Below are 14,105 nucleotides of genomic sequence, written 5' to 3'. Positions count from 1 at the left end.
CTTTGTGCTTGGCCTATACTGCTCCTACTCTTACATGCCAGCCAACTAAAGGCAAACTTGACCTCTCTTTTAGATCCTGTGTCCTTTGGATGGACTTTCCAGTCATTTAATTATGGAATAGACTGGATTCTCTTCATTGTAGCTTATATAGTTCAGATTTACTCGTAACCCCATTCAGGTTTATAGATACTATTGAGTTAGGAACCTAACCTACACACTTCTTTTTACAAGAGGACTTCTATAGGTTCCAAACCTTTTCCTTGACCCTATTGTTGTTATTCTGCCATTGTGCCCATCTCCCAGCTCCTTTCAGCCAAATTGCTCTACTTAGTTGTAGATGGTCTTACTCAAGTCTTACTCATATTTGTGCAATTCAGCAGACAGGTGAAGCACGCATCCAAAAATCACCGAAGGCATAGGTCTTACTGAGAACTCTGTTTCTCCTTTAACAAGGGGATTCTTGTGGAGACCATCATCTTTCATCACTGGGGTATGATATTGCTACCTAGTGATATTGGTTTCCCATTCTTTATATGGAAAACTACTAGATGTCTCTAGATTTTCCCAGTCATATGGTTTGACATGGAGAACTAACTTCAGTGTAGGCCCTATTACACTTTTACATTGGGTACAGGCTGTATAGGAGGTTACAGTTTCAGCCTTCTCATGCTCATAAAGTTCCAGATTGGTTTTCTTACTATTCCTTAGTCATTTGGTGTTTGGGATGTGGTATATTTCTCAGAACAATGTTCATCAGTTCCATAGGACAGCACATCCCAATGATCTCTTGTAATGAGTAGGTCTCCTGCTGTAAGAAATCAAAAATTTTGAAGATGTTTTATATTTTCCCTTGGTGTACAGATCCAGGTATTTATATTTATTTTGCACCTCTGACTACACTACATTTGTCCCTTTTCAAAAAAGGGATTGATAATCACGTGAGTGATTGGTTACTCCACCCATAATCTACCAAAGCTTCACAACTAAAGCAGCTGACAACAAATGGTCCTTCTAGATCAGGGGTTCTCAAACTTTTTAACTCCTCGACCCCCTTATGAAGTTTCCAATTTTCTATCGACCCCCTAGACTAGCATTTAATATTTAAAAAAAAAATGTCAGAATCAATTAGAGTAGTTTTAGTTTAGTACTTGACATTCAGTACGATAAAATAAGTAACACCTTGTAAGAAAATATGTTTGGAGCTTTATATGTACGAGTATATGTAACTTAATTCTCTGACACGTTGGTTATTCATCGACCCCCTTTTGACCCCCTGACTATTCATAGACCCCTTGGATGATACTATTGACCCCTGGGGGTCAATATCGACCACTTTGAAAACCCCTGTTCTAGATAAATAGTACTCAAGTTTTGGATGCCTATGAAAAATAGAAATTATATTTAAAATATGTGATTTTATTAGTTTCTGAAACTTAATAAGGGTGTACGTATTAATGAAGTGCAAAGTTTGTAGGTCATTTAATTTTGTGTAATTTCTGATCTTTCAATTTTCAGGGTTCTTTCTCTATGGTAGATGTGACAAAGGAAAAACTCGAGTAATTCTTCAAGCTGTGCAAGCAGTTGTGTACAGAAGGCAGATGGTCTAGCAATTTTACCTTGAATCATTTTGTTGATATATTTAAAGGGTCAGAAGCAAAGAAAGTTATGGATAATGGTAAGTAAAATTTGGCACCAATATAGTTTTTGTCTTAGATTTACAAAAGGGGATAATCATTCAGTTTATTGCCTTGCTAGAACAAGTTTATATTATTTCTTTCTGGATTATCATAGACACTGAAGCTTCACAAAAAGTTTGCAATTTAATCTGAAGTTGTCATTGTATTGTAAATAAATATTACGATGTTCAGGCCAGATTTTACCAGTCTCATTTATGTATGGAAATGTATGTTGCATATATTAGGTATAAATAGTCCTGTTTTTCATGCTTACACTTATCATACAGTAAGAAATGCCACTCACATGTCATTAGCTGTTTCCTGAAATATCAATGTTGTAATTTTCTGTCCAGTATTTTTTTTATAATATGTATTCATTGTTTTTTCACTTGCACTGATATATATGTGTATTTTTTTACTCTGTTATTAGGGATTGTATTATTTCACATGCTAATGAAATCAGTGCTACAAGTTCCTTATCAGTAACAATTTATACTTATAATGTTAGGCATATCAGGTTTTTTGGCATCTTCCATCAGGAGTTTCTAAAACACCAGTTGCCACTTTTGTCAGGTATTTAATCCAAGTAACTAATTTAACAAATCTTCACAACTGATACACAGTAGTTTTTATTAGTTGTCATGTAAATAACAGCATTTCTGGTTTATACTCTTGCTCTTAACAAGAGTTTTTTTTTGTATGATAGCCTGTGTATATTAACTTTTCTTTATCCTTATGTGGTAATGTGTATGTTTCCTTTGATTTGTAATGAACTTTCATAATTCCTCTTTGCCAACACTTATTGCATTGTAGTGGGTGGATTTTTTTTACCTACTTTACTTATTTCTTTTTAAGTCTTATCAGGCTTGAATTTTAGTTGATAATCTCAGCAATGGCTTTGGACATGTTTTGATTTAGTACATGAAGAAGGATACAGTTTGCCAGCATATCTTTTTCTGTAGGATTCAAGTACCTGACATAGTTTTGTGATGTACAAGACTTAAGCTGAACTTATTCCTCTGTTGGATTAGATACACCTGGAAAGAGAGTGAAACAGATGAAATCTTTGAATTGCATCAACCACAGGAGAAGTACCATGAAACAAGGATGAGGTTATGCAACAAAAATTGGAATCTTGAAGATGCATTTGACAAAATACTGAAACAAGTAATCAAATTGGTATTCTAGAGGCAAGAGGTCCCCAGAAAGTCTCATTAAGCCATTGATGTTACTTCACCATATCACTAGAGTGAAAATGGTGGCAGAAAAATTTGAGATAAATGTTGGTATCCATCAAGGATTGACACTGAGCACTTTGCTATACGTATATTATAATAATAGAAGAAGCTATGAAGGAGTGCAGAAAGTGTCTTTAGGAGCTGCTATATATGAACAACCTAGTATTAAAGGATCAGAGGAAGAGGTGGAAGAGTATAATGAAGAGGTGATTACTTGAAATTGATGTACAGAAAATTTATTGTGACTGGAAAAGGAGTAAAGGTAAAATTACAGTAAGAAAATTTGGTGTGGGGGTGAACTGTGTACTGAATGTAATTGATGGTGTCACGTACACGGTGTTCAGGATTACAGCATGTTATGGAAGTAGAGGCTTTCATTGGCCAAAAAATATTACAAGGGCAAATGTGGAAGAGGGAAGTTTGAAAACCATGTAACAGATGGGTAGGTTTTGGAAAAAGTAGAGCATTTCTGATATCTTGGGAACACGACTGTGAAGCAGGAGTTGAGAGAGAGCAGGTCAGAGTATGTAGTTAAAGAAGACAAAGAAGGCCTGTACTACTATGCAGCAGAAACATAGGCACTGGCCAGGGGTATGGAGGAATTTTGGCTATAGAAAGTTAGATGCATGACTAGAGTATTGTGGGAGGTTCATTCATATGAGTTTTTAGTGAAGAGATATTGTATCCAGAGGCTGGAAAACATACTAAAATCTGAAAGATTGAGATGGTTCTGATGTGTAATGAGAAGCGTTTGAGAACACTTGGTCTAAAAACTAGTAGTTATGGAAGTAGCAGGACAAAAACATGTAAGATGTCCAGGAAATTACAAAAAATAAGGTAGATAAAGAAATATCATACAAGTTCAGGCAGGAAGAGTAGATGACAGAAGAAAATGGAGATAACTCATTTCAAATTTAACTTATGATGGGAAAAGCTAATGCCAAAATTTTTATAGCGATATTGGCAACAAAACCAGATATGGAAATATAACCATAAAAAGATAACTGCAAGTAAAATTGTCTGTATTAGTATGTCATAAATGTGTTTTATAAATAGAAATTATTTTTCTCCAAATATTTTAGGAGAATGCTCCTCTTATTGCAGTAAAAATGCTGTACACCGTATACAGTATATAATTTATCAGAATCCTTAGCACTTTCAGTTATAAGAGTTGTGCTTCATTGAATGATATCTAAGTTTTCATTTTTTGACAGTTGAAAATGAAAACTATTGTGTGGGTAACCTATTTAATAACAAGATTTATTGAATAATAGAGATATTTACTGTTAATTCTTTTCTCCGCCCCGTAACACTGCCACTTGGCCCAATGGCCAGCCAGGCACCCCCCACCCGTGGCGCAGGAGAGTGAGAGGCGCCCAACCTACCGACAGCCCCCTTGACCTCTGTTCCTAGGGCCTCTTCTTGGTTTAAAGGAACGAGAGTAAAAGGGGCATTGATCCTGAGACTTGAGCTGTGACGAACGGGAAGGCCCTGCCAAACTCGAGGTCCTCGATGGCCTACCAGGGGACGATCTCCTTGATTGCTGCTGGACCGGGGGAGGAGGGGGCCCCAAATGTCTCCGAGGGCGGGGCTCTGATTTAGACACGGCTTGGTGCACCAGACGGTCCTTGGTGTCAGCCCGACGTCGGTCTATCGCATTGTCAAGTTCGGTCCGTGGAAACAAAAATTGTGATTCTAACAGGTCACTGTTCCTCAAGGCCAGCAAAGACTCGGTGTCGTGTCGAGTGACCTCTCCATCCTAGACAAAGCCACGTCCCTCCTAACCAGAAGAAGATTAGCCCATAAATTGGCACTGAGGTGAGCCAAATAAGAAAACGCCTTGCCCCCGGATTGCAAAAGACTGGCAAGCGAGGCGGCACTCACCAACCCATCAGGGTACCTGTCAGAAGCTATCTTGGCAATCACCAGAGGTCCAGCCAAGAAACTGTCTGCAAAATGGAGGCCGCCGTAGATTCCAAGGCTAAGGCGTCTTGCGGAGATAAGGACGAAGCCACTGACCTCACCTGTTCCAAAGTCAAACCCGGCTTCAGGCGAATGACGTCTGGGTTAAGGTGGCGTGACAACAAAAATGCAGAACTCGTAGCATAGTACTTCCTATGTCTTGTGAGAGGTGGGGGTAGGAGTTTGGTAGAGCCTCTAGAGCGAAGTGAACCGTCCCGGTCAGAAACAGAGGCGTTAATCTTTTGCAAGACCGACTGAACGTGCCCTGACAACGGCAGCTGGAGAGATGATTTGGGGTCCTGAGCAGCCCCCACAAGGCTTCCAAGCAAGAAGGAGTGTAAGATGACCAATCCTGAGTCCTACTTTCCAAATTGTTGAACCCACGAATGAGATCAACAACCTCCAAAAAGGAAGACAGAAACTCCTGCGTGTTCCCTTCTTCCTGCTCTGGCACCGACGACCGACGACGAGAAGGATGTGTAGGCGGCTCTAACGCGTTTTCTTCACCAAAATTCACAGAAGGGTTAGTAGTCTGAAATCTCTACTAGCCTATCTTGGCTGGGTCCAAGCGTCAGCCTCCGAGACGGACCCACATTAACATTAGGCACATCACTTACCTCAACAGGTGACTCCAGACGACCATGAACAGACACGGGCGTGGCGGCCGTACGTATGTGAGATGGGGGGGAAACTCGAGCACTCGAGATTGACGGAGAATCCCTTATAGTGGAGAATCCTTTATAGTGGAAGGCTTGGAAGCAAGCAAACACTTCGGCTGCACCACCTCCGTGCTCACTACCTTCGACCTCTTGATAGGCGCCTTCGCATCTTTCCAGCGACGAATAGGCCTGGGAGAAGAAGGAGCACTACCATCACGTGCACGGACGGGGGAGGTTACAACACGCTCGCGATGTGCAAGGACGGGGGGGTGGTGGTTGCACGCACGAGATTCGGCGGCAAAGCAACCCCTGCAGAACAAAACATCACTAACACTGCCTGAAACCACAGCATTCTCGGGAACACGTCCGTGCTGTTCCTCCCTCGGCGGCAAAGGAAGGGCAAGGTTCTTAGCCTACCAATGCCTAATACGCCCAGGAGGCGTAGGGGAGGAAGAGGGAGAGGGAGACAGCACCATCTTCTTATGCGCACTCTTCTCGGAAGGCGGGGACGAAGCAATGCGTTTCCTACCAGTCCTCCCAACCAATAAGGCAGCCAACTTCACATCTAAAACAGAGTCCAGCCTCTGAAGCACCGCCTGGCATATGAGCTCGGACTGATGTGCCAGAGAAGGCTCCGAAGGCAAAGAAGGGAGATGTTTCAAACTGGGCAGCAGAGATGACGTCACAGCTAAGAGAGGCGGCTCAGAGGAGGCGACTGGAAGATACATCATCGATGATAGTGACATCACAAGCGGTGGTGATGTCACGACCTCCCCTCTGAGTGAGGGGGAAAGAGACGCCACTGGCGGAGGAATACACAAAGATGGGCCCTGTGACAACAACACCGGGGCTGACGCTGCAGCATCACTCTGAGACAAGACGGCGGCAGACACCGGCGGAGCAATACAAGATGGCCAACTGCTCCCACCTGTGGAGACGAGGCCGGGAGGGGGGGGGTGGCCTGGCTGGACTGGGGAAAGGGGGTGCGAGCCTCCTCAAAATGCGCTAGCAACCCCCCAAGGATGGGGTACCCCCTAGCCCAAGCGTCTTCCAAATCATCGCCATTTTGGACGCCTCCGACTCTGGAAGAGAAGAGAATGATGAAAAAACCTCACCCTTCTCGGGAACCGAAAAAACTCCCGAGGAAGAGGGGGCTACATTACCTATAATACCCTGGCGACCTCCCGATACTTCCATCGACGAATCAATGGAAGAAAAGGAAGGAGAAGCAGGGGCAACGCTACTATGGGGGTTGACTACTGCGGAAGACGAAACATCGGGAATAGGAGTAAAGCCCTCCGAAGAAGGAAGAGTGGAGACTCTCCGACGTTCCATCTTACCATAAAACTTCCTCCACTGCTCCAAAGGCCATGCCCGGCATTCCGTACAAGGATTCATAATCGTACAAAAATTGGAACGACAGCTACTGCAAGTGATGTGAGGGTCCATCGCTGACGAAGCCAAGAAACGAGAACACAGGAATCCAGGAATTCCGGGGCACCAACGCTGACATCGAGAATGAGCAGAAGAAGCCATAATATTAGGTAAAAACACACACAAACACACTAAAGGAACGAAACGGGCAAAAACCGGGAAAAAGGCCAAGAGAGGAAAAACCCCAACTCTCGTCCCAAGGCGGTAAAGAAAGACTGGCGTAGATGTTCGGCGTTTGACCACTCTTCACCCAATCTACGCATGCGTTGCCAGATACCACAAGATTCCTTGCTTTCATCTACTTTTTTACCGGATCCAGCTAGGCGCTAGAAATTATCCTATTGTTAAGACCGAGGGTTTGTAGCTATGAAAAATACAAATTGTCTTAGAAAATTTGTTATTTTTGAATTCTTGAAAGCTAAAACTGAGGATAGATATAAATATCGTGACACGTAGAAAATACCAACTATAATGGGTGTGTGAGAAGTAGAAGAAAATTTGTTTGAATTGATGAAATAAAAAGAAATAACGTTACAAAAATAAATTAGGTAATTATGGGTACTTGTACGTAAAAATTTACTATATATTTGCTTAGTTGCTCACCAAGTCTCCTTCAAAATTTTTCCTTGTCACTACTGCTTGTACATCAGTTTTACATGGTTAGATATGAAATGAGTTCTCTCCATGGTCTTCAGTGTGGTGTTCTTTGTCTGATTTTAATTTTATTCCAAGATTTTATCCATGATTTTATGGAATTTATTTTTACTGCTTCCATATCCACTCATTTTTGCTTACATTCTTATCACATACCTAAACCAGCTTCGTTTGTTTTCTACTGGACACTACATCTCTCAGTAACATCCTCAGATGTAATCTAATCTTCCCAATGTATTTCAGGCGCAAATCCTGGCTGTTTGTACTGACACCTCATCAAAATTTAATTTTATGCAAGTAACTTACTGTCACAGACCCCTAGAGGTCTGCTACAGGTTCGATATTATAATAAACAAAAAGAATTCAACTCCAACAGTTGAAACTGGGGATACGAATATAGAAAGAAACACAAACAGAACAAAAGTTTATTTACAAGCTTACTAACAAAGATAAATGCAGAATGGTTTCTATTTACATAACAAAGATAAAATTTTACAGTATGTGAACTGGGGAAACAGTGCAGTAATGAAATACTTGCTGGCCAGTTTTGCAGCTGTCGAAAATCAATGCTTGAAGCGACGGCTTCACAAAGGAGAACTGTAGAACTTCATTCATCTTCTTGACTCCGTATTGCAGAAAACAGTGTCTATTCTTGATACTCGAAGGGCAGGTTACTCCTCAAAACCAACTTGTAGGACGTTTCTTCTCTGAAGTCTTGCTCAACGTCGGAAAATCTGTCGTTGACTCTCAGACTGGACGACTTGACTTGAATCCGATCAAACTCTTGTGCGCCTTCTCCCTCTTATCCTTCATCTGTTCCTTCTTCTCTTATCTCTCTCTGATGATCTCTCACTGATCTCTCTGCTCTCTGCTGGTCTCTCACTGATGATCTGCTGTCTCCTACTTCGTAAATCGTATATATACAGCGATCTGGGGGCGGGGCCTACCAGCAAACGTCACAGACTCCCGAGACGACAGGAACGTTTTGGAAGGATCTAGGCGAATAGTTACATCATCATTCGCGGCGTTTTCTGACGACGTGACGGCATGTGTTGCATTCCACAACACGCCTGGCGTTTCTAGAACAATCGTGAGAACAGGCGCCTCCAACACGTGCACTAATGCCTCCTTGCTGCAGAACTTCTCGAAGAAGATGCATTTTCCTTTCCTTTAACTTATAATTCTTTGCTATAAAGTGATTACCATGACACTTACCAAGTAATTACATAGCTAAGAATTTCTAATACCGGCAGCTAAATTTTAAAATCGTAGTAGCGATTATTTTTGTTTTGGTGTAGGTAGGTAAACCCTACCCACTATCAAGGTAGAAGGAAACAATGCAGCAAAATGCTCAAATTTATTTCTGCCAGCTTCCAATGAAGGTTGTGAGCAGCAGTTACTGAAATTTGGATTTCGTTGATTACCGATTCTTTGCGGTACCTTTTTTTTTTAAGTACATATTCTGAATCTTTTTTCATAACCATTCAACATTTGTTAGTTAGTCAGGCTTTATTAACAGTACTTTGGACCAATTTAAGGTTTTTAGACTTTTATTTTTTCATCTGGCTATGTCTGACTTAGTAATGTCGAATGTCGTTTATTACATGGTTAACTTCCGCAAGGTACAATTCCCATACCACTTATACTAGATGTAGGGTCAAGTTTGCCCTCCAGAATTGACTTATAATGAATGTGTAGGTGGGATGAAAGACAGTGGAGGGTTTTGTCTTCTAACCTTTCAAAATTAGAGATAGGAAGCATAAGGCTACTGCTAGGTATGATAGGTCATTAGCTAGCCAGGAGTCTCCTAAATCTTCATCTGGAGTTCCTGTTATTTCTGTTTTGTCCTCCAAAACCAGTCTCTCCTCTATACCACCTAATCCTATTCCCAGCTCCCATGCTTCTGAGCCCAGTGCCATTGCCAGTCTTGAAGCGAAGTTCGAACGTAAGTTTGAGCTTTTGGCTAACTCCATGGCTCAGTTAGGGGAGTCAGTGCACATTCTTCTTGTTAGAGAAAAAAGTGAAGTGTTAGTGGAGGAGCTGGCTGTCCGTCCATCTGATTCTCCTAGGTGAAGGTCCCTGACACACTCCCCAGCATCGTGGGAGAAGTCATACCAGAAGCCCAAGGGAGGTCAGGGTCTTTCTTCAAGCTCGGATGTGTCGAGTCCTGAGAAACTGTGCCAATGGCACTTTAGTGATAATTCCAGGCCATTGAAAAGGTCTGCAGTGGACATTCCTTATACCCCTCAGGAAGGTTAAAACCTTCTAGTAGTTTGTGGGAGAGCCCAGTGATGTTTTCTAAAAAAGATTCTTCTGGTAAAAGTCCGGAAGGAGACTTTTCCCGACCTGCAGTGGGATGTAAGCATGTGAGTTCAATGTGCCCATCTGCGCCAGTATCGTCGTCTTTGGATCTTCAAGCTGTACCTGGTCTTATTTCTGTTAAGTCTCGCACACCCGAGCAATCTAGTGTATAAGAGAGTGCAGGTGTTTTGGAGTGCCCAGTTCCAATTACTAGTGGAGTGCATGTGTTTTGAAGTGCCCAGTTCCAATTAGTGGAGTGTAGGTGTTTTGCAGTGCCCAGTTCCAATTAGTGCTATAGCCTCTGAGCGCCCAGTGTTGCCAGGGCGTATTTTGGCTTGTAATGGCTCCCGTCTGTGCAGTTTCTGTTAGCCACGCTTTTGTTTCCAAGTGTATAGTGACTCCGGATCCCTTGATGGCGCATGAGCTTCCAGTGGTGCAGGAGCGCCCAGTAGTGCCAGAGCTCCCATTTCTGCTTGAGTGCCCATTGGCACCAGTGCTCTCTCCTGCACCCGAGCTCAGCGCCCATTAGCACCAGTGCTCTCTCCTGCACCCGAGCTCCGTGCAGTGCCAGTTCCGCCTATGGATCCTCATATTTTGACTGCTCCTTCTGTTGACATGATCGATTCTCATTTCTCTCTTGTGTCTTCTGCTGAGGAGGAAGAAATTGCTGTAAAGGATTCTAAACCCACGATGGCTTGTGGGGCACTTCTGTGATTTTTCCTGAAAAGCTACCCTAACTTTTTCAAGTCAGCTGCTCTTGCTTTCTGAATCCTCTCAGCTCCCTTGATTAGTGCTTTCTACTTCAGCTAGGAAAGCCATGTTTGAAGTCGAAAGTTGACTTGCACCCATGCAGCAGTAGGTGCCAGACTCCAACTTTTCTGGCGAGAGTGGCACAGAAGAGGAGCAGAACAATGGGTAGTAGAGGTCTTCAGGGTAGGATATTCTGTTCCTTTTGTTGCCTATCCACCCTTACTCAAGCAACCCATTGCCTTGATGACATACTTGCTTGGCTGAGAGAAGTATTCTGCTCTGGCTGAAGAGGTCTCTGCCTTTCTTCTGAATAAATGAAGCTATCGAGAGAGTGGAGGACCTAGAGTCCAAGGGTTTTTACAATTGGCTGTTTTGGTGCCGGGAGTTGTCAGGTGGATGGAGGCAAGTGCTAGATTTAAGTACACTGAATGTCTTCATATTGAAGACAAAGTTCAAAATGGAGACAAATCGGTTGATTCTTGCTGCCATCCACAAAGAGGACTGGATGGTCTGTAAGACATGCAAGATGCATACTTCCATGTCCCCATACATCTGGACTCAAGGAAGTACCTGAGATTTGTCTTCAAAGATCAAGTTTTTCAGTTTCAGGCCCTTTGCTCGTGATTGACAATGGCGCCACGAATTTTCACTTGCACACTTACTTCTCTAGTGAGTTTGCTCCATCTGATGGGGTCAACATTGTCCTTTATTTGGACGGCTGGCTCCTACGCTCTCCGACGGAGTTAAGCTGCTTGGGAGACCTGCAGAAGAAAATTATGTTAGCTTGAGAGCTCGGTCCTTTGATCAGTCTTCCAAAGTCCCAACTAGTCCTGACTCAACGGGTAGTTTATTTGGGAATGACCCTGGTCTTTATTCGTTTTCAGGCTTTTCCCTTCCCAAAGAGAGTAGTCATGCCTTCGCACAGTGGACAAATTCCTCTCTCTCCCAAGTGTTCTGCCAGGGATCGAATGAGTCTTCTTAGAACTTTGTCCTCCAGTGAACAGTTTGCTGGGGAGACTCCACATGAGGATCCTACAGTTTTATCTTCAGTCTAAGTGGAACAGAAAAAAATACTCTGACGACTTCGTGTTCCCAATTTCACAAGAAATCAGAGAACATCTGCTCTTCTGGAGATCAGAAGAAAGGCTACTGGAAGGGAAGTCCCTATCCCCACTGAACCCAGAGCTCAGTTTGCATGCAGACATGTCCGACATAGGCAGGGGAGCACTGCTAGGGAGCAGGGAGGTATCAGGGACATGGAACATGGGATAAAAGTCTTGGCATATCAACCTCAAGGAGTTGACAACTATAAGCATGGGTTTACAAGCATTTGTACTAAGGTCTGAGGTAGGGTAGTGGCAGTAAACTTGGACAACACAACAGCCCTCTCATACATTTCCAAACAAGGAGGAACCCTCTCCTCTCTTTGCGAGGTAGTGAGTTTGAATTTTAGCCTAGCCTAACCCCTTTTTTCTACACAAATAAATAATCTACCCACCTGTACACGTTCTCCAACTCCAGTATACTCCAGAAATCACCTTAGATCAACAACACAACAAGACTTACGACCCAAAAACTCCTACCAGACAGAGCGCTCTCCCCTACCAACCAAGCACCACAAGCACGTGCCTCCAACTAACCCGTGTTATTGTTTACATCCCACCGACGCCGCCGCCATCTTGTCTATGACATCACAGCCTATGACATCACAATACAACTTAAATACATCAACAGACACCTTCTAGAATCAACCATATTCTGTCCATATATAGGACACCCACCATATTTCAACGATGCATAAAATACCAATAACAATTATACAATATATAATCAGTGAGAGACATTCTTCTTTGGGCCAACACGAATCACACGAGGACGGTGACAAGGTTTGTGCAAGGCAAGAATTCCTACGGAATGAACTCTGGATCCAGCAGTCTGCCTAGAGCTTTGGAGGTTGTGGGGATGACCTATGACTTATGATAGACTTGTTTGCTAATGCCAAAAATCATTGGCTTCCACTTTATTGTTCTCCAGATCCGGATCCAGCTGCATGGGAAGTGTATGCCATGCTCCTGGATTGGTCAAACAAGGAACTCAATGCCTTTCCACCCCTAGGAATGATAAGGGAAGTCTTACAGAAGCTCCAGTCACACAAAAATGTTTGAATGGGTCTAATTGCTTCATTTTGTCCCCTCAGGGAATGGTTTCCGGACCTGATAAATCTGTTAGCAGATTTTCCCAAATTACGCCCCCAAAGACAAAAACTGCTCGGACAACCACACATAATGAGGTTCCACCAAAGATTATCTAGCTGGCTCTGACAGGGTTCACTGTTGTCTGACTCCTCAGAGCAAAAAGCTTTTCGAGAGCGACTGCAGAGGTGTTTTCGAAGTGGTGTCGAGTCATCCTCTAACATCTACCAGAACAGGTGGTCTATTTTCCACTCTTGGTTTAGAAAAAAATTAAGTCTCTTCTTCTCGAACATCTATGACAGAGATCACTGATTTTCTTCTGTATCCAAGGACGTCAAGAGGTTTGTCTTCGTTCTTGATTAAAGGGTGTAGAGCTATGCTAGGCTCTGTATTCAGGCACAGAGGCTTAGACTTGTCATCAAATCAAGACTTGTCAGACCTAATTAAGTCTTGATGCCTGCAAATGTAAGGAAACTCAGCAGGTCTCTTGGAATTTGGACGTGGTCCTAAAATGGCTGTCTGGTCCCATTTTGAACCCATGGCTTCTGCTTCCCTTAAGAATTCAACCCTTTTCCTCGTAGCTTCAGCCAGAAGGGTGAGCAAAATTCAAGCCCTTAATAAAAGGGTTGGGTTGTCGAATGGGGAAGCCTTAGTTTTGTATACTTTAGGTTTTCTTGCGAAGAACAAGAATCCTACGAAACCTTGGCCTCAGTCTTTTACTATTAAGAAATTGTCTAACATAGTAGGAGCAGATGAAGAAAGGTCTCTTTGTCCAGCGAGAGCTCTGAAATTCTACATTCGCAGGACTGAAGACATTAGAGATGCTTCCAATGCTTGTGGTGTTCTGTTAAGGACCCCTCTCATCCTCTCTCTAAGAACGCTCTGTTGTTCTTTCTTAGAGTTTTCATTCGTGAGACACATTCCCAGATAGAGGTAGCGGTGCTACCTGTCATGGGATTAGGACAATGACTACATCTTTGGCCTTTAGGTATAACCTTTCGTTGACTTCCATTCTCCAGTCCACATACTGGAAATGTAAGTCAGTCTTTGCAACACATTGTTTACATGAAGAAACTATTTTTAATGATTGCAGTACCTTAGGTCCATTTGGAGTGGCTGGCATGCTCTGGGAGAGGAAGCATAGGAAGCATTCCTTCTTACCTTACTCTTTGCCTTGAAAACTGGTGTTGGGTCCAAGGGGTGTCTGGGGGAACTTGGTAGTGGATACCCTCCAGAATT

The 14,105-nt window shown here is 42.9% G+C and overlaps 1 protein-coding gene across 1 annotated transcript in view; it reads left to right on the top strand.

The window, feature by feature from the left end:
- LOC135221351 (uncharacterized) overlaps positions 1 to 14,105 on the top strand; it is a 219,911-nt gene that overhangs the window by 170,632 nt on the left and 35,174 nt on the right. Inside the window, 1 exon segment of the mRNA XM_064259153.1 lies at positions 1,516 to 1,675. Within this exon segment, the coding sequence (XP_064115223.1) occupies positions 1,516 to 1,675 (160 nt within the window).

This window comes from Macrobrachium nipponense, chromosome 2 (assembly GCF_015104395.2).
Source record: "Macrobrachium nipponense isolate FS-2020 chromosome 2, ASM1510439v2, whole genome shotgun sequence".
In the NCBI taxonomy this organism is placed as follows: domain Eukaryota; kingdom Metazoa; phylum Arthropoda; class Malacostraca; order Decapoda; family Palaemonidae; genus Macrobrachium; species Macrobrachium nipponense.
The sequence above is the reverse complement of the archived record's forward strand: the minus strand, read 5'-3'. Positions and strand labels throughout refer to the sequence as shown.